The 21,146-nt window shown below is 39.9% G+C and overlaps 1 protein-coding gene across 6 annotated transcripts in view; it reads left to right on the plus strand.

Moving 5' to 3' along the window:
* NR5A2 (nuclear receptor subfamily 5 group A member 2) overlaps positions 1-21,146 on the plus strand; it is a 133,844-nt gene that overhangs the window by 108,064 nt on the left and 4,634 nt on the right. For 5 of the 6 annotated variants that reach the window (XM_032217249.1, XM_032217248.1, XM_032217251.1 and 2 more), the window contains one exon: positions 17,002-18,706. The exons of the other annotated variant lie outside the window; for it this stretch is intronic. In XM_032217249.1, the coding sequence (XP_032073140.1) occupies positions 17,002-17,249 (248 nt within the window). In that variant the 3' untranslated portion in view covers positions 17,250-18,706. Of the gene's footprint in view, positions 1-17,001; positions 18,707-21,146 lie in introns of those variants that run through there. 6 annotated transcript variants of the gene reach the window in all.

A 21,146-nucleotide genomic window follows, 5' to 3' on the forward strand; every position in this document is an offset into this window, starting at 1 on the left:
CTCTGGCTGGCCCCAGAATGGGGTGGGAATGGAGATTTCGCAGTATCCTTTCCCTGCCATGCTCACCAAGCCACACCATGCCCACCAATTCATGCCCACAGAACCGGTAATAAAGAAATTTGAATTTCACCACTACTTTACAGTACACTGATCAGATTTAAAAAGTACAATTTGGGTCACAATCAAGTTCTTAGTAAAATAAATAAATAAAACAAAATGACCTAATCCCCAATCATCTTCAGGTTTCATTAATAATTTCATATTATCCCCAGAGGCCAAAGAGCCACATCTCAATTTCCCTCCATCCTTATGTCTGGAGGTACCTTTGAATACTTAAGAGTTTATGTCAACTTCCTATATGGACTGAGATCCACAGCAAATCTCCTCTACTCGGTTTTACTGGCTAGGCGGATCCCACCCAGAGAGCCAATTCTTTAGATGCTCAGGTCCTGAGCCATAAATATTTTTAAAAATAATAATTGCACTCTGAACCCTCCTGGCACAACTCCCCAAAAGTGGTGTCATGAGCAAACCGCCTGTTCCCAGTTACTACTTGGACTGTTGTATTCTGGATCAACAAAGGCTTCTAGATAGACAGGCACATCATGTAGAGTGCATTGCAATTGTCCTTACGTAAGGTTACAAAGCCATGAGTAACCATCGAAAAAGTTTTCCAATCCAAGAAAGGCCATTGTTGGCATAACCTGTAGAGCTACAATAGGCCAAGGCTCTTTTGCTTGGCCTAAGGCCGAGAGTCATGGGTCCCAGAGAATCCCTATATTGTGGACCACCTGTGTTCAGGGAACAGATTGATTGATTGATTGATTGATTACATTTATATGCTGCCCTTTTCCCCAAAGGGGACTCAGGGCGGCTCACAATTCAATCAGGGAAGGAGGTACAGACAGGGGGATAAAAAAGACGAGACATAACAGTACACAATTTAAAAAACACACAACAACCATACCATTCGAGAAGGGGGGCAAAAACTCTTTAGCCCCAGGCCTGTCGGAACAGCCAGGTTTTAAGGGCTTTGCGGAAGGCCTGGAGGGTGGTGAGGGTTCGAATCTCCACAGGGAGCTCGTTCCAGAGGGTCGGAGCAGCCACAGAGAAGGCTCTCCTCCGGGTAGTCGCCAGTCGGCATTGGCCAGCGGATGGAATTCGGAGGAGGCCTAATCTGTGGGATCTAATCGATCTATTGGAGGTAATTGGCAGAACTCTGCTCAGGACGAAAGCTGTAAGAGTAGGAGAATCCATAACTTTATCAACCTACAATTACTCCATCCTGCCTGTTTTGCCGCGTGGAGAAAATTATCTTCTAAATTATTGCCTTCAAACAGGACACGTCATTTAGAATCAAGAAGAAACATCCAGAGCTAAAACAAATTCGTAAATTTCAGGAAGAGTTAGCCCACCAATAATTTCTTCTAATTGATTTAATTTTGCCTTCCTAGTTGGACTGCGAGACTATAAAACTACCGTGAGTTGATTTTTCCTTATATAAAGTAGACAAAAGTTTTGGCAATCTAAACACATGCACGGGCACGCAATGAATGATTGTATTATGTCTTTTAGTGCTATTAAGGACACTCCGTTCTGTTAGAACGTATTGGGTGATTATAGGCCAGTCTTTTCAGAAAAAGCCATGGGTTTCAAGTTAGCAGTAACCATCTATCAATTCTAGAGATTATGGCATGATTTACAGTCCCAGCATGGTATACCCTCTGATTTTCTGCCTCCCTATGAAACATTGTGCTTTCCTTTTCTATTGATGTATCAACTATAATAGTTACAAGCAGCTACAGAAAAATCAATAGTGGGCTTTCATTACTGAGGACATAAAGTAAAAGAGGGCCACGCTGTGAGAGTTCTTGCTGTTAAAGACTCACTGACTGGAAGGTACACAATAAATGTCTGTTATTTTGGTGTAAATGAAAGATGTCTGAATTTGAAACATCAACTATCTCCAATTCTGGAGACAACCAAAGCTGGGTTCAGGTTAGCTTAGCTGGCAGTTCCTCCCTGAGGCAAGGAGCAGCAAGACGGATCTTTCTTTCCAACAATGAAACTTAAAGACAAAACAAAAAAGAAAAGCCAATAAGAACTGCGGATGGCGTGTTTTTTTTTTCCTGTCAATTGCATTGCAATCTTTCTGGCGTGCTCACCTGACCTGAACTGGACATTTTAATTGTAGGGTGTCTGAAAAAGGTGCTTTGCTCTAGGACAAGCAGAGCAATCACCTCAAGTTGAATAGAATTAATAGAATTTAATAGAATCTCACTTTTGCGTACTTTGACAAGCAAAAGAGTTAAGAGGAACTATGTCAAAGATTCATTTATTTTTTTTAATTTTTATTTTATCAATTTCATATATACATTCACAATTATATAATCTCATAACTGTTATTAATAATATGTATTTATAACAATTTTTCCCTACTATTGACAATATACTTGAAGATTGCTTTTTTATCATCCCATAGATCCATCTTATCTTACAACGGTCCTACTTCTTCTTCCCTCCCTCCCTCTTTCCTTCCCTCGTTTCTTCTCTCCTACTCCCCTTCCCTCCCTCCTTCCCCTTCCCTCCTTCTCTCCTTCCCTCCTTCCTTCCCTCCTTCCTTCCCTCCTTTCTTTTCTCCTTCTCTCCTTCCTTTCCCCCTTCCTTTCCTCCTTCCTTCCCCCCTTCCTTCTCTCCTACATTCCCTCCTTCCTTCCCTCCTTTCTTCTCTCCTTCCTTTGTCAAAGATTCATTTAAAATTGACTTAATGTAAGGGTGGAAATTGCATTTGGCATCAGTAATGAAATCCTTTGGAAAAGGCGCAGAGCTACTGACACAATCTGAGGACATTTTATCTAATTTCCATATTTCCTGGTCATGGAATTTGGGAATGATGGAACTTAATACTTTTTAATATATTTCGTAGGACAGCGTGTAGGGAAAGATTATTTTGTCTCTGTGGTGATTGCTGAAAGTTTATTAGTTTCCATCCATATTTCAGAATTACTCCAGGCCTATTGGAGGTGACAATATTCAAAATCACCTTATCATTCCTAAAGGCATCAGGGAAATTTCTCTTGCTATTTCAGTGTCCAAAGCCAGATCATTCCTTAGGAATCAGTATCTCTACAGAGATTTGTCTTTCTGTGATTAATATTTTAATGCGATAACATCACTTCAAGGGGCCAGTCTGTCCATTAATTTTTATGTGGTGACTCATTCATAAAATTAAAATGTAAAAATGTGAGGCTCTACCTTTGGTATTAACCCTGCCCCATAAATCCTTGACAGCGGCGTGCCGCAGCAGTAACAATAACATCAAAGGCAACACAATTCCAAAGCCTCTTCAGTACCTCGTTTTTGCCTTTCAGTTGCCTCCAACATTTTGTGAACCGATGGACATGTCGATGCTAAATGTAAACATCTCGTTATTTAGGACACCTGAACTGGTACTCCTCCGCTAATATCAGTCATTTGATGGAAGTGAGAGAAAGATTATGTTGTGTATCTGACAATATCATAAGGAATGGTGCAGAATTTCTGAATTTGGAATAGGATATGGAAAAACTAGTTTCTAACTCTTTTTTTAAATGACTCATTTTGTTGAATCCAGTCCCAAATAACCCACCATTTAAGTGTCAGCTTTCTGTGGTTACTCCACATGTTCTGCTGTGTACAGGGCAAATTTATGTATTTCCCATGGCAATTAGATATATATTTTAATTTACATAGGCCTAGATCCAAGGGTTTGTATGTGTTCTACACATATTATGAGCCTCTTCCAGCCTATAGACTCCTCGATGGGGCCTCTTTCTGCTTTAGAAGATTAGACAACCTTCTGCAAAAGCTGTTGGTGCATCAGAAAGGGATGGAGTAACAAAATTGGTGACCCTCCATATGCCCTACTTGCACCCATACACATGCACAAAAACAAACACAATGAACCGGGAGGCCCTCACAACAGTCACTCGTGCCCTTGTGACCTCTAGGCTGGAGTACTGCAACGTGCTCTACATGGGGCTGCCCTTGAAGAGCATCCGGCGACTTCAGCTAGTCCAGAATGCGGCCGCGCGAGCGATAGTGGGTGCACCTCGGTTCACCCACATAACACCTATCCTCCGCGAGCTGCGCTGGCTACCTGTTGATCTCCGGGTGCGCTTCAAGGTGCTACTTGCCACCCATAAAGCCCTTCATGGTAGTGGATCTGGATACTTGAGAGACCGCCTACTGCCAATTACCTCCTCGCGACTAATTAGATCACACAGATTAGGCCTCCTCCGAATCCCATCTGCCGGTCAATGTCGACTGGCAACTACGCGGAGGAGAGCCTTCTCGGTAGTAGCTCCGACCCTTTGGAACGATCTCCCCGTGGAGATTCGTACCCTCACCACCCTCCAGACCTTCCGCACAGCCCTTAAAACCTGGCTATCCCGTCAGGCCTGGGGCTAAAGATTTAACCCACCCCCACCCGAATGGTATGAATGTTGTGTTCTTTTTAATTATGTATTGTTCTTATGTGTCATTGTTTGTATCCCCTTCCCCATGAGTTGTAAGCCGCCCTGAGTCCCCCCAGGGAAAAGGGCGGCCTATAAATAAACTTTCAAATTCAAATTCAAATTCAAATTTGTTTTGCTCGTAATGGGATTCTTTGGATTATATGCGTTCGGTCACAAAATTCTGAACATGAGCTTGGTGTTAATGGCTTCTCTAGGATATCAAGACAATAGCTGAATCCATCTCCTTGTAGCTATTTGTTTAGAATGAAAATGATAGTCAATCCCCAAATTGCCTTTCCTTTCTTTTGGCTTATAAACTGATTCCTTCAGGGAAGAGGAACATACATAGTTCATAGAATAGCAGAGTTGGAAGGTACATCGGATGGCATCTAAACAGCACCGTCTGCTCAAGCAGGTGACCCTAGGCCTTCTTAAACAATTGGCCGTCCAGTCTCTTTTTTTTTAAAGCCTCCAGTGATGGAGAATCCACAACTTCTAAAGCCAAGCCATTCCCTCCTGGCTTGATTGCTCTCAGTATTCAGAAATTTTTCCATAGTTCTAGGTTACATCTCTCCTTGTTTAGCTTCCATCCATTGTTTCCTATCTTGTCTTCTGGTGCTTTGGAAAATAGTCTCTGTAGGGGCCCCTCAAATATTGAAATACTGCTATCATGTCACACTTAGTCCTTCTTTTCACTATAAGATAGATAGATAGATAGATAGATAGATAGATAGATAGATAGATAGATAGATAGATAGATAGATAGATAGATAGATTAGATAGATAGATAGATAGATAGATAGATAGATAGATAGATAGATAGATAGATAGATAGATAGATGATAGATAGATAGATAGATAGATAGATAGATAGATAGATAGATAGATAGATAGATAGATAGATAGATAGATAGATAGAGGTTCCTCCCATATTTGGGCATACCAGGGGTTGTGACACTAAATACATACCTATTTCCCTGGCTCAGCTGATAAAGGAGGAGAACCTTGTGGCTTAGTGGTTAACACATCTGCCTAATATGTAATACAGCCCAGGTTCAAATCCCAGTAAGGGTATGGCTAGCTGATGACAGCTAAATAGCTTGAAATAGATCTATACTAGTCTCCCTTTATTTATTTATCAGCACAAATACAACACAAATGTAACAAAGGCAACAGTAAAAATGTTGGGTTTCTGTCTGGATGGTCTCTTGTGATGAGCCGATAGACAGAGAATGGAAGCAGTAAGTTTCCTCCCATATTTGGGCATACCAGGGGTTGTAACACTAATTACATACATACATACATACATACATACATACATACATACATACATACATACATACACATTTCCTGCAACTCTTCCCTCGTGGAAAGCACATAATAATTCCTAAAGCGTAGTCATTCTTGGCTTAATGCAAAATGGGTTTACAAATGATGAAACATTTTTTTCCCAATGTTCTAACAAGATCAGGCAATTGATGGATAAAAGATCCTTGGCCAGAACCAGACAATTTTCATAAGGTTTATTGAATCCTGGAAGAAACTAGGGCAACAGTAAATTATTATTTTTTATTCTGCTGATGTTATTTTGTTTATCATCTTGATATCCCTGTAGTGTAATATGGATGAGCGTACGATCTTAATCTCCGTAATTTTCTCCAAGATGTTTTTAAAGTATAAATGCTGTTTGAAACTCTTTTTAAAAAAAGCTATGTGAATGCTTTGGCAGGAATGTTTTCTTTCGGCGTCATCCTCTTTCAAGCAGAGATCTTAAATGTGAGGAAAGGGTTACAGAAATAATTCCCAAACAAATGGACAAGGAGAAACATGAGAGTTTCCAGACAAACCCAAGACAGGCAAAAGAAACCAGCGTGCAATTTCCATCTGAGAAATAAATGGGCACTGGCTTTCTTTCACTCATTTTGACATGTCCTGTATTGGGCATGTCACACATTTCTCTTCACCTGTGGCTTTTCAAATTTGTCTTATGAAGCATCTCGAATTGTGTGGTAGGGTCACTAGCAGACTAGAATTCCCGCTCCCATGAAATCATTATCTAAGCCAGTGTTTCTCAACCTTGGCAACTTGAAGATGTCTGGACTTCAAGTCCCAGAATTCCCCAGCCAGCGAATGCCAAGGTGGCGCAGTGGTTAAATGCAGCACTGCAGGCTACTGCTAGATCAGCAGGTCAGCGGTTCAAATCTCACCGGCTCAGGGTTGACTCAGCCTTCCATCCTTCCGAGGTGGGTAAAATGAGGACCCAGATTGTTGGGGGCAATATGCTGACTCTCTGTAAACCGCTTAGAGAGGGCTGAAAGCCCTATGAAGCGGTATATAAGTCTACTGCTATTGCTATTGCTATCTAAGCCAATGTATTTACCCAAATTCATAAAAGCTTGAATGCCATAATGTCATGCAAATATCATTCTCTCCCCAAGAACCAGAAGAATGCCTTTAAGCTAATATTTATGACAAGAAGTGTTTGACTGAAAACTCTTGTAATTTTTATCCTACTGGAGGCTGTTTTCCTCATTCAATTAGCTGAATTTATCCTGAGGCAAGCCAGATATCTCGTGCCAGCTAAATTCAAAAACTAGAGCTTAATATATCCCCACTTGGATCTGCTTATTTAATCCTCCTTTACAGGAGGATGTTTTCATAGTTTGGACTATTTGAACCAACCAAAGTATCTCATTCCAAGGGCATAAGAAAAAATGGGGAGGGGGAAACAGGGGGAAAGAGAGAAAAGGGAAACAGACAAAGAGTTCGTCAATGAAAATGAAAGGAAAATTGATATTTGGTTTAGTTTCTAATCTGCTGAGATCATTCACCTTTAGGAAAAGCTGTTTCTGTCTTCTTCAGTTCCACCCCTGCCCCTATGTAATAGATATAGATTTATTTTATGAATGTACATATTGTGCTATATTAAAAAGAGGTTTTGCTTTAATGTAAGAAAATGCAGCTAGAGAGAAATGTCTTCAGAAAGTAAATGAAAATCCTTGTTTTTCTTTTTATCAGGATAATTCAAAATAATTAAAAGTTACAATTCCAGTTAAGAGTAACTACAGCAGAGGTAATAATAATCAGGATGGCGTTTGCAACTTCACAATCTTTGCCACACCCCTTTTTTTTTCTTATTGCTGTTTAGTTGTACGATCTAGACAAGCCGCAATGGGTTCTCTAAACCAGGGTTTCCCAATCTTGGTAACTTTTAAGTTGTGTGGACTTCAACTCTCAGAATTCCTCAGCCAGATTGGATGACTGAGAAATTCTGAAGTCAGGAGTCTTAAAATTGCCAAGATTGGGATCCCCTGTTCTAAGCAACCTAAAGAAAACCTGCAACTTGGCTTCCTCAGAATATTCTTGAGGTTCCCACGGTTAATACCAGGGGTGAAATGCTACCATTACAGACCAGTTCAACTGAACTGGTAGTAAAAAACGCTCCCGGTTTGGGCAAACCAGTATTTCCGATGATCAGCTGGGAGACGATCAGCTGTGACACGTGATTCTTATTAGCTGGAATTGTCAGATTTCCTGCTTTCTAGCTAATCTAAATTGTGTGGCACAGTGGATTCACACACACACCCCATACTGTTCTACTTACCTTTGCAGCTTCGGAAGGCTTCAAAATGTTCCTTTTTTAGCGCTGTGCGGGCGTGCCTCAGGAGCGCATGGGTGTACTCGGTAGCAAACTCACCACAACTGTAGCAGACTTCAGAGGATTTAACCCCTGCTTAATACTGCAGAACTGGCTAAGAGGCAAATGCGCTTCAAGGCGCTAGTCGTCACTTATAAAGCCCTACATGGTATTGGACCTGGGTACTTGAGAGACCGCCTCCTGCCAATTACCTCCCATAGACCCGTTAGATCGCACAGACTAGGCCTCCTCCTAATTCCATCCGCCAGCCAATGCCGGCTGTCAACTACCTGGAGGAGGGCCTTCTCTGTGGCTGCTCCGGCCCTCTGGAACGATCTCCCCGTGGAGATTCGGACCCTCACCACCCTTCAGGCTTTCCGTAAAGCCGTTAAGACCTGGCTGTTCCAGCAGGCCTGGGGCTGCTGAGTTCCATCCCCACTCGAATTGGTGTGCCTGTTGAGACCTTTTAAACTGGTTCTGTATTGTTGTTTGTCTTTATTTTCTTTTTCCTTTTGTATTGTGTCCCTTCCCTCCCGGTTTGTTAGCCGCCCTGAGTCTCTCGGGAATAGGGCGGCATACAAGTTGAATAAAACCAAACCAAACCAAATGCAGTAAACGGTATATGGAGGATTCATAAAAATGGATACATCTGGAGCAGTGGTGATTTCCAGATCCCGTTGCAACCGGTATGGTGCAATAGGGCCCATCATCCACCACATGAACATGCGCAGAGCACGCATGTGTACTTACCACTTGCGATGCTCCGTGACGCTAGAATTATTGTTTTTAAGATGCCTGTATATATGAGGAAGCTATCAGACAGCAAAGAGTGCAGAAACGGTTGTGAGAGGATGACAATTTTGGAAAAAGGAAACAATTGTAGAAATGGGATTAGATTAGCCATATTTATCCATTTAGGTCTTTATAAGACAAAAGGGGCAAAGGCTCCATGTTTTCTTTAGGGAACAGTATTCTGCCAGGGGAGGAGAAAGATTTTTTGCATATTATTCATTACTTCAGTCTATCCTTTAAAAGGCAAATGTTATCTAAGAGGCTGGCCAGACAGGGGAGACATGATGATGAAGGAGGAGGTAAATAAAACACAAAGGTAGTTTCCAGTCCTATTTTCCAATCCTACCAACTATTGGAATAGTTTCACTAACACTCTGGGGGAGAGACGACAATGAAATCCTCCCCATTTATTTTCTCTCCTTTTAATGCCCTCTCAGACCACGTTCAAAATGCTGCTACGGGAACCATGTTCTAGGGGTGAACAAAAGAGAAAATCTTTTCCTTTGACCTCAAAAGACATTTTCCTGGTTCATAGCATTTCCAATTTAGCAAAGGGAAGGCGGTGCGGCTGATCTGTTGTGTAGAAAAGTACCATTTTCTACACCATGCTTTTTTTTAAAAAAAAGGGAGGGGAAGAAAAATGAAAGATAATTTTAAATAATACACCTGGCAGCTTGATGCCATAAAGTGTTGTAAAGGGTGCTTTTTATTTGACTCGTGAAGTGGTCTGTAACAAATTGGGGTTCTAACTATCCTTAATAGTGAGAAGTTAAATAGGATTCGGCCCAATAATTCCACCATTTCCTTACTAAGTAAGCATCTTATTCGGCTCCTCAGAGGAAGTATCATTGAATCCAGCCTATTATTTCTGCTCGAATGGAAACTCGTGAGTTGTTGTAAAGCACTTTAAAAAGGCAAAAACCTCCAAAAACAATTTAAGTATTATTTAACATGTCATTGAGCTTCAAAAAATATTTTATGGCCACAATAAAGAGAGAGTGTCCAAAGACTGCTCAGGCAGGTAATAAACATATTAAGTATCTGTACTTTCTTTGGCGAGATGGTTCACCCTGTGTGTTCGCTCCTCTTGGTGAGGGACTCTGAATAAATGTTAAAGGCCATCATCCTTTTTCTGAGTGTAACTCGGTGATTCTCAATTTTTTATTTACCCTGGTGGGGTGTTTTTATCAATTTGGTTGATAAAACAGAGATGTCTTTACCCCAAAAAGAGGCCTGGCTTTGACATTCATGTGCCGAATAGTCATGCGTTGGTAACTTCAGAGCTCAGAATTGCTTATTTATTGGCTGATTCTCAAGACTGAGACGGACATAGAACAATCCTTAAATTTCTTTGAAATTTAAGAAATTGCAAATGGTAAGAGCCGAGGTGGCGCAGTGGTTAGGGTGCAGGCCACTTCAGCTGACTGTTATCTGCAGCTCAGCAGTTCTAATCTCACCGGCTCAAGGTTGACTCAGCCTTCCATCCTTCCGAGGTGGGTGAAATGAGGACCCGGATTGTTGTTGGGGGCAATATGCTGACTCTGTAAACCGCTTAGAGAGGGCTGAAAAGCCCTATGAAGCGGTATATAAGTCTAACTGCTATTGTTATTGCTACAGAATGTGGAAGTAATGTAGCTTTGAGGCTCCACAAATTCCCCATGTTGAAACAGCTTCACAGTTGCCCTCCAGTTCCAATTCATTATAGCAATAGCAGTAGACTTATATACCGCTTCATAGGCCTTTCAGGCCTCTCAAAGCGGTTTACAGAGAGTCAGCATATTGCCCCCAACAATCTGGGTCCTCATTATGTTCATAAAAGCTTTGCGGGTTCATATGTTACTGTATGGTACATCCCACAGCTCATTAGCAGGACATGCATATGTATGTATGTATGTACATATGTATGTATGCATAGTATGTTTGTTTGTTTGTTTATACCTTTGAGTTGGTGCAGTCACTGGTGACTGCCTGATTTAATTCCTGCACTTTTCCTGGCAAGATTTTCCAGAAGTGACTCGCTGTGACCTCCTTCCTACGGGCTGAAACAGAGTGAGTGGCCCAAGGCCAGTCTATCTTTGTGTCTAAGGTGAAACTAGAACTCACAGTCTCCTAGTTTTTAGGTTGCATCTTAGCCACTACACCAAACTTCCGTCTGTGTGTTGTATCAATGATCACTTCCACTTTCTTTTGGCAGGGCCCAGAGTAAGCAACCAACTCCCGCCTCAATCGGAAACAAGTCTCCTCATTATAGTTTAGCAACTTTTTTCCTCAGGTTTTTTTAATGCTTGTTTTAGTGTTGTGTTTTACTAACAGGGGTTGTTTTCCCCCCCTGTAGTTCCCACTATGTTTTTATTTTACCTTTTTAAGTTATGTCAATCTTTTAAGAAGATAGTGCCAGTCTTCTGAATAATGATATAAAACAAGACATCAATTTCTTAGGGGTCCCTAGCATTTCAGCTATAAACCAATACAACTGGTATGGAAAACCTTAAGTTCCTTGAGAACAGCAGTCAGATTTCTAAGTTCTGTAGCAAACATAGTTTACTGGAAACTACTTACCCAACTTTTGCACAGCAGCCACTTTTCAAAGTATAACTTGCCATTCACTTTTAATTTCCCCTTTTCAGAATTTGCAAACTAAGTGAGTTTTCTATCAATTATTCTGCACTGGATTTCAAAAATGAGGAAAGGAAGCATCTGTGAAACCTAAATATTTTTTCTTCTCTGAAGGCTAAGACCCATTGTGCTTTTACTGGGGAAAAAAAATGAGATCATACTCTTTTCTGTTCGTATTTAATATGCAGACTTTGAGCTAAGCATCTTTATTTTGTGATGAAGGGATAAACTGTCAGAAATCGGAATGTTAAGATGTTGCTGACAGACTTTCAGAGTGACTGCATAACAGAATGGCATTTTAATTTTACTTTTTTAAAAAAAACTTATCTTTAGAAGTAAATTATAGAAAGGATATATTCTGTGTTTGACAGAAATACTATTGCAAGAGCTTGCAAAAATACCATATCTTGTACAAGACTTCAGGGTTTACTCTCCTGTAAGGATGGGAAAAGAGATGTGTCCCTCTGTGAACATTCAGTAAGACTGTTTCATATTTAAAAATTGGTAATTAGTCCCTGAGTGAATAAAGTGGAAGAGATAAGAGGTTGATACTATTTTTTCCCTTTCTTGTACTTTGAATTGAAAGAGCATACAGCAAGAAAGCCCTTTTTGGCACAAGCCTTTCAAAACTTGAAAATGCTGATTTCTTAGATTATGCATAACTCATGAATTCTCAGTTCTCTGCATCCATTTACCAAGAACCTGGACACTGGGAGGGAAAAAAATAACTTTTAAATTCCAAAGATTACTTTGTTAAAGTAACAGATTTAATTTCCTGGCAGTGCTGACACCAAAAGAGTCCTACTGGCAATGCATTGTATTTCCCCAAGACTGCCATTATCTTTTTTTTTCCCTTTCAGAAGGTGAATCATTTTCTGTAAATCAATCAAAGCTCTTTGCAGCACTAAGTGTACCTAAAAGACATTTTAAAGCAGGGGTGTCAAACTCACAGTGTCACGTTGTGGTCACGTGACATATCATGACTTTCCCCCCCTTCGCTAAACTGGGGGTGGGCGTGGCCAGAGGATGACACCTCTGGCCCACAGGCTGTGAGTTTGACACCCCCTAACGCCTCAGTTTTAAAGCCTCAGTTAAACAAGGTTTTTTTATGTGTGGGTATCCAAATTTCTACCCTTTATCATTTAATCGCCCAATTTAATTAAGATCAGTTAATCAACAATTTAAGGCATTGCAGAGAGTGGGGGTATTATTTTAGAATGAGTTTTGGGTTAAAGGTAATCTGGGAAAAAGCCACCAAATGTTCTTTCAGAAACACCATTTATTTACAATTTTCCTTTCAGTTGTTTTCATTACAATGCTTTGGGGTTTTGGTTTTTTTTTTAAAAAAAAAGCAGAAGTTATTTTTAGAAAAAGAAAAGTTGCATATTTTCAGTGCAAAATTATCAATAAATTCCAATATCAAATAGGATCATGGGACATTGCAACCGAATGCTCATTGAGCATTTGAGTGTATGATCATCTAGTCTAGGATAAGAGGTTTTTTGTCTTTATTACCAATAGTTATACAGCAAACGTGTTTTGCCTGAAGTCTGGTAACATGACCTTCAAGGCCAGGAATACTTTACAAATGAAGGGCCCTTCCAGATGTGAAACATCTGTCATACATCCAGTGCCATCTTTATACATGCACATTTCATTGTTTTGAAAGGATTTTGCTGTGGGCTGAAGCACATATAGGGAATGGCTGTCAAATTTATGAATGCATCACATACATAAATACATACAATCAGCCACATCATAATAAAAGAAATATGGTTTTATTGATTCAAATGGAAGAAACTGGGGAACATTTACAAGAATTCACATGCAATGGAAAAATATTTGATTTCCTTTTCGGTAATCCATCACCCAAATAGGGAGATTTGTCCAAAGTGACTTTCTTTAGCACACAGTCAAGAAATATATACTGTGTGTATTTTTACATGGACCTGTACAATTTTGCAGATGTATAAAATGTTTCAATTGTATACTATACATTCTTTTTATTTTATGCAAGTCAAGTTAGCATTGTCTAATCCTTGAAGATTTCTTAACATTTTCCAAAGTGGTTTGTCATTGCCTCCATTCTAAGAGAGAGTGACTGGACCAAAATTACCTAGCTGACTTCCATGTCTAAGACAAAGCTAGAACTCACAATCTCCTGGTGCATAAACCGCTACATCAAATTAACTCTGGTTTACCTCTAATGAAATGTTATTAGAGGATGGATTTACCTGTCATTTCATGGCCAGAGATAGTAAAGGAGACGGTATTGAGCCTAAAAGAAAAAGAGAGATGGTGCACTTGAACTGTGCCATAGATTTGTGTCCCAAAGAAATGAAACATTTAGAGAATCTGCTTGTACATAGGACTGGCCAGCATAACGTGTATTAGACAAAGATTATGCCTGAGTGAATTCCAGAATTGTATTTCAGGTCTTAAGAAATTCTAGACTGAAGACAGTCTAGAAGAGTCATAAGGGAAATGCTTTGTGGACATCACTTTGTACCAGGAATCTAGCGTAGCTATAGTGAGTTTAGAGTAGTTGATAGAGGAAATTGAAATTGAAAATTGAAATTTAATGAATTTGTATGCCGCCCAATCCCGAAGGACTCCGGGTGGCTTACAAAATACAACTCTAAAAAAAGATAAAAATTAAAAATAGGGAAAAGGGAACAGATTAAAAAAAAACACGACATGCACTCAATGTAATAGCAATAGCAATAGCAGATTTTTATATACCGCTTCATAGGGCTTTCAGCCCTCTCTAAGCAGTTTACAGAGTCAGCGTATTGCCCCCAACAACAATCTGGGTCCTCATTTCACCCACCTCAGAAGGATGGAAGGCTGAGTCAACCCTGAGCCGGTGAGATTTGAACCGCTGAACTGCTGATCTAGCAGTCAGCTGAAGTGGCCTGCAGTACTGCACTCTACCCACTGAGCCACCTCGGCTCTTGATAGCCACCTCGGCTCTTGATCTTGAATGTAGGCGGGGCTGGACCTCGTTCATGAGGTCAACAGCCCCAGGCCTGCTGGAATAGCCAGGTTTTAGTGGCCTTTTGGAAGGCCGAGAGAGTGGGAAGGGTCTGGATCTCTGGGGGTAGATCATTCCATAGGGTTGAAGCTGCTACAGATAAGGCCCTTCCCCGAGGAGTCGCCAGCCGGCATTGTCCGGTCGACAGCACCCGGAGAAGGCCCATCCTGTGAGATCTTATCGGCCGTTGGGAATAAATATAATAAATGAAAATATTTGCAAACTGTGTTTATGGAGATTCACAGTCATCCAAGGCATGGTTGTTCCAAAAGTGGTTTTTTCAAGAGGCAACTGGACTTTCTGGTTTTTCTTTGAAGACGTTTCAATTCTCATCCAAGAAGCTTCTTCAGCTCTGAAAGTCTCCAGTTGCCTCTTGAAAAAAGCACCTTTGGGATTTGCAAACTATTTTACACTCTGAGTTTAAAGTTTTTAAAACCTTCCAATGGGAAGAAGATCTTTATCAATATTTTAAAAAAACAGTTTGTCTAAAGCAGTGGTCTCCAACCTTGGCAACTTTAAGACTTGTGGACTAAAACTCTCAGAGTTCCTCAGCCAGCTTTGCTGGCTGAGGAACTCTGGGAGTTGAAGTCCACAGGTCTTAAAATTGCCAAGGTTGGAGACCACTAGTCTAAAGGACAATATTTGTGGAATACAGAAACAGACGCACACACATTTGTGGGTCAGGCTGGTTATTTTGGCAGTCCCTGGAACATTCCAGATGGTTCATTAGCCTCAGGATGGACAAGTCAAAGTCTTTCAGAATAATTTAGAAAAATGTCAAAAAAAAAAGAAACAAGAAGCCTGTCATTTTTTTATTAGAATTAACTACAGCATGCCCTGGACAGAGATTTCACCTTGGATCAGAAGAATTAATACAGAATTATATGAATTGTGTAATATATCGGGTTAAAGATACGCCTTCTTCTCGGGGGACCCATTTGCCAACTATATATTACAAATCTGAATGTGAGGCATTCTTCAACCTTTTTCCCCCACAAGATACATGGAAAAGAAAGAGATGACCTTGTACAAAATCCATGGATATCTCAATGATCTAAGTTTTATGCAGAATTCCAGCACAACATTCTAAAGTTAGGCTTGGTGGGATTTTTTGTTCTTGGGACGGGGGGTTGTTTTGTTCTTGTTTTGGTCTTCAAGGAACTTGGCAGAGAGATTCAACCAATATTCAGGAGCATGGAAACCATTTGTTCACGCTGAGGAAAAACATATTAATGAAATACAGTTTTAATAATTAAGGACAGGTAGTCTTCAACTTACGACTACAACTGAACCCCGAGTGGGTTCCTGCCAGTTCTAAGCTCTTCTATAGAAGAGGTTCCACAAATCTACAGTGCTGTTTAGAACCGGTTCCAGCTCCTTCCCTCCGTCCGTCCGCACAGCATCAAGATGAAGAGCGAGAGGAGGAATTCTGGGAGTCGAAGTCCACAAGTCTTAAAGCTGTCAAGTTTGAACACCCCTGGGGTTCTTTTTTCTAAAGGGTTAGGGGTGCAAGGGTCTTGTAACTTGACAGCTTTAAGACTTGCGTGCTTCAAATGCCAGAGTTTCTGAGCCAACATTTTGGTTGCTAAGCAAGAGCGTTGTTAAGTGAGTTTCACCACATTTTACAAGTTGGCCACACCCACCCAGTCACATAACTGCCAAGCCACTCCCACCCAATCATATGGCTGGCAAGCCACTCCCACCCAGTCACATGGCTGGCAAGCCACTCCCACAAAGCAGGCCACACCTACAGAAGAGGTTCTAAAAAATTTTGAAACCCACCACTGAACTGAACCCAACTTTTGTTAAGTTAAACATTTGTTAAGTGAATGTTGACCCGTTCTACCACTTTTCTTGCCCCCCGTTGTTAGGTGGATCACTGCAGTTGTTAAGTTAGTAACACGGTTGTTAAGGAGATCCAGCTCCCCCACTGACTTTGCTTGTCAGAAGGTCGCAAAAGGTGGTTGCATGACTCTGGGGCACTACAGCCATCATAAATATGAGTCAGGATGCTAAAATGGTTATAAGTATGAGAAATCACTTTCTTCAGTGCCATTGCAACTTTCAATGGTTACCTAAATGAACCACAGTTATGCCATGAGTAGGGCCTTCTCTGTTGCTGCTCCGGCCCTATGGAATGAGCTGCCCCCGGAGATCCGGGCCCTACCCACTCTCATGGCCTTTCGCAAAGCCATTAAAACCTGGCTTTTCTGGCAGGCCTGGGGCTGTTGACCCCTTGATGGTGGTCCAGCCCCGTCTGATTGGGTGCCTGTTGTGTTTCCTTTTTAACTTATTGTGTCCCATTGTTTTAATAATTCTTTTTAATTCTTTTTTTCATTTCTGTAAGCCGCCCGGAGTCCTCCGGGATTGGGCGGCATAGAAATTCAATAAATGAAATGAAATAATCTTTTTTTATTATTATTCAGATGTCAAGAACCTAGAGAACTTTCAGCTGGTAGAAGGTGTTCAGGAGCAAGTCAATGCTGCTTTGCTGGACTACACCATGTGCAACTATCCACAGCAGACAGACAAATTTGGGCAACTTCTCCTGCGACTCCCAGAAATCCGGGCAATCAGCATGCAGGCTGAAGAGTATCTTTACTATAAGCACCTAAATGGGGATGTGCCATGTAATAACCTTCTCATTGAGATGCTGCATGCAAAGAGAGCATAAATTATAGCCTTTGAGATAGTTTCTGCTTTTCCGACAAGAAAAATACTCTAAAAGTTCTCCGAGTGACGCCAGTTGAAATAACTTGGTTTGAAGAAACTTTGCGAAAACAAAAAACAAAAATGTTATAATAATCAAATACTAATAGTAAATAAGTGATGTATCAGGGTATTTGCATTGCCAACTGTGAATGAACCGTCTCCCCAGAGGAACTTGTATAGGACGTTAATCACTCGAATAAAAGGAGATTTATAAGTGGAAATTTATACCACCATCAACATCAATAAAGGCAAAAAAAAATGGAAAGGAAAGAACAATGCTTATACGTTTTTAAAAAAAAACTTTGCCAGTTACCACTATGAATAAATTTAGGAGCGAGTTTTATCTGTGTTATTCAGCTAACAGATCAAAGGGATCTGCATGCACTACACCCCTTAACTGGTTAGCAGGACTGAAAACATCTCTAAAGAATGCAACACTGCAGTTTCCCTGCGTCGTCTTTCCAAAGACTGAATTCTTATTTCTCCTTCCAAAAGGAATCTGTATATCTTACATTATATTCCAAAATCTGGAGCGAACCACACGCTCACACGTGCACACGCATACAGAATAGTGTCACAAGCAAGCAAATCAATACAGCCTGGATTTTCATCTGTCTGTGAGTCCAACCTGAAGATAACAAACATGAGCAAAAATTATGATGATGAGAAACTAATTTTATTCATAAAGATTAGCGTGACATTCTTAATGTTTTCTATGGTTGCTTTTGTCATTGGGATCATGTTGTTCAGCCAGGCAGTATCTCTCCTCTACTACGGGCCAAATTTTGGGAGAAAGCTGCTCCAAAACAATTGATGATGGCCTTCAATCCCAGGATCAAATTAAACATTACTGGAATCACTTCTCAAAGCTTTTAGTACCAGATCAGCTTGTGGCTACTATTTAACCTCAGCCTAAGATAAAACATCAAGCAGCAGCATCTCTTTACTTGTCACACTTAACTCCATTCTGGATTCGGAAAGAATGCAGATTAATGAATTCAATTAATATCCCTCTGTCTGTCTTCACTGTGATTTCTTTCTTTTCCCACATATCTCTCAGTTGAGGGTTCTTCATCAACCATCTGCACATGGAGTTCAAGAGTAGGATACATAACTTTGGAATAACTATTGTAGGCCTAGCATCCTGGTTTTCCTACTTGGCCTACAGAGCAAAGGATTAAAGGTGACTAGATAACCATAATAGACAGTAGGCTGAATTCACTGTCTAACTAATTAAATCAGTTATCGGAGCTGGCGGGGAGGGGAGGACGAATGTCAGATAAAGGCACTTTCAGATTTAAGGAAACCATCTTCAGATTGTTTTCCTGGGACTCTTATTTTAGTAGGCCCTTGGCTCAAAGCTAAACTCATGACAATGGAAGTGGACTTATGTGGGATGAATAGGAGACGTTATGAGAAATTTAAAATACCCAGAACATTCTGAGACAAGTTGATTGAGGATGTTAGGTGCAGAAGCTAATCATGGGCTCCTGAACTGGCCCAACCAATGTTGGGTTTTAACATGCTTTTGTCAGGATTTGGTCCTAACAACTATCCATTTATGACCGGACTATAAACTCACCACTTCATTCTGCTTTGATTGCCTGTCCATATCTCTACGTCTCTTTTTTTAATCTCAAATTCTTCATGTATTTTTGAAAGGCCCAGAACGTCCCTTATGCAAGGAGGCAGAATACACCAAGTAATATTCTCTTGTCCTCAACGGTGCTTGTTTCTTTGAAAGGCAACTGGACTGTGTTTTCCTTGAGGAGGACGAAGAAAATGTTTTGCTTCTTCTCCAAAATGTTTTCTTCCTCCTCCTCAAGAGGAAAAAAAAACAGCCCAGTTGCCTTTTGAAGAAAAAACAATACCTTTGAAACAACTATGACCTGGATGACTGAGAATCTCCACAGAAAGCTTGTCTGTTTCATCTTATCCATTCATAAAACCCAGTTCTTCAGCTTTATCTTACTTTGGGGTCAAATAGTTTTGAAAGTAATAAGTTAGTCCTATTGATTCAAATAGATCAACTGGTGAAATCCAGCAGTTGGTCCTTATTAGTGATAGTTTGAAAAATCTGCATCCCTTTTGTATATCCTTTGGAACCAAAAACACATTTTAAGAACAAGAATTAAAGCAAAAAAAATCTTTGGTGTGCTAAATGAAGAGGGATACTGCCAAATCTACGTCAAGCCAAAGTCCGCTGCAGAACAAATATCAGAGGACAAATAATTCTATCCAAAATGAAGTTATCAGTATTATGCAATTTGCCACCGTAATGAAAGCTTTGCCTTATTTCAGAATTTTGAATGGTAACTGTACAAACGTGGATTGAATATGCTTAGGATAGAAGTATTAATACTTTACGGTTTTGAAGAAAACAAAGTTTATTGTGTTTACATTTGTGAGGTCCTGGGGGGAGGGGGGGAAACCCATGATAATATTGCAAAACCATGGTTTCCTTAATGTTGCTTTCTAGATTGGTAACTAGCTTTACCAGTACTTAATTACTGTATGTCGTGAGACACTAAAATCAAAAGGAGAATCTCATGTATGTGTTAATTACTTTATTTTTCTGTTTGGGTTATTGGCTGTACAATCATTTGTAGAAATTGTATCAAACTTTTAATCCACAAGCCTTGTTTATTCGTCCATTCGTTTTCATGAAGGTTACTGGCTTTTAAATAGTTTATTTATATTGTATAACACCATTTTCATTGTAGACAATTGTGATGCTAATTTATTGTTCCTCGGTTTCATCTTTATATAAAAATATAGGCAGAATAAAGAAACCAAATATATATGTTTATTACAGCATGTCTTCAACTCATAGTTCATAGTTCAGGGACGTTCAAGGGACTTTTCAGTTTAAAATCAGGTTTTTGATTAAATGTTTATACATTTTCATAATCGTAAATGTTGTTTATTTAAAATCTATTGTAAATTTTGTGATTAGCACTTCTCTTTGTTTTATGTGAACAGAGAAAGGTGTACTCTTATCTGGACATTTTTTTAAAGCAGTGGACATTGTATACCAAAGACAACACTTATGTCTGTAGTATTAGCATTCGACTACTTTATCACCATGTGAATTTGGTTGTTTTTAAATGCCAGACTTTTAATGGAGAGGGGACAGAAGAGACAGAGGATAAATCATCTTTGCTTATATAAAAGGATATTTCTTGGACTACAAATAATTACTCCTATCTTATTTCTGCAATTACCTGCTATTAATAAAATGGATAATTCAGTCCTACTGGGAGGCAACATCAGTAGAAGTAGAAATCAAAGTAGCAGCCTAATAGTTAAGTCCCAGCTCACTCAATTCACTTTACAGATGTGAATGGGTATTCATGCAAAATTAGAAACTTATAATATGGTGAAAGGGGCTTCAAGATAAAATTGAGAATCTACTATTAAAAGAGAAAGCAAAGTCAGAAGTTTCACTTAGTATCTAGGCCCACGGTATATTAAATAAACTTTATTTAAACTTGGTACCGAAAAGTCAAATGTGTTCACCTTATCGAATGTTTTAAATATCTCCATCTTCGATGCCCTGCATATGTTAATATGGTTGAAATAGTATTGACAATTATTTTCTAATTTCTCTAGAATGAGTCTAGAATTCTTGTACATGCCATTATAGTGGGGATGTGAAGCTGAGAAATTTGATGAAGCCAAATTCTGGAATTCTCCCACGATTCTCCAGTGGCAACTACTAACAGCTCTATCTTATGTTGATAGTTCACTTTATATTTTCTATAAAAACAAGAATGTTGCTTTAAAAACTCAAATAATCATCTGTGGTATTCAAGGCTAATTGGAAAATTATTTAATTCAGACTTTTCACATGGGCATC

The sequence above is a fragment of the Thamnophis elegans genome, chromosome 5, assembly GCF_009769535.1.
Source record: "Thamnophis elegans isolate rThaEle1 chromosome 5, rThaEle1.pri, whole genome shotgun sequence".
Lineage (NCBI taxonomy): Eukaryota > Metazoa > Chordata > Lepidosauria > Squamata > Colubridae > Thamnophis > Thamnophis elegans.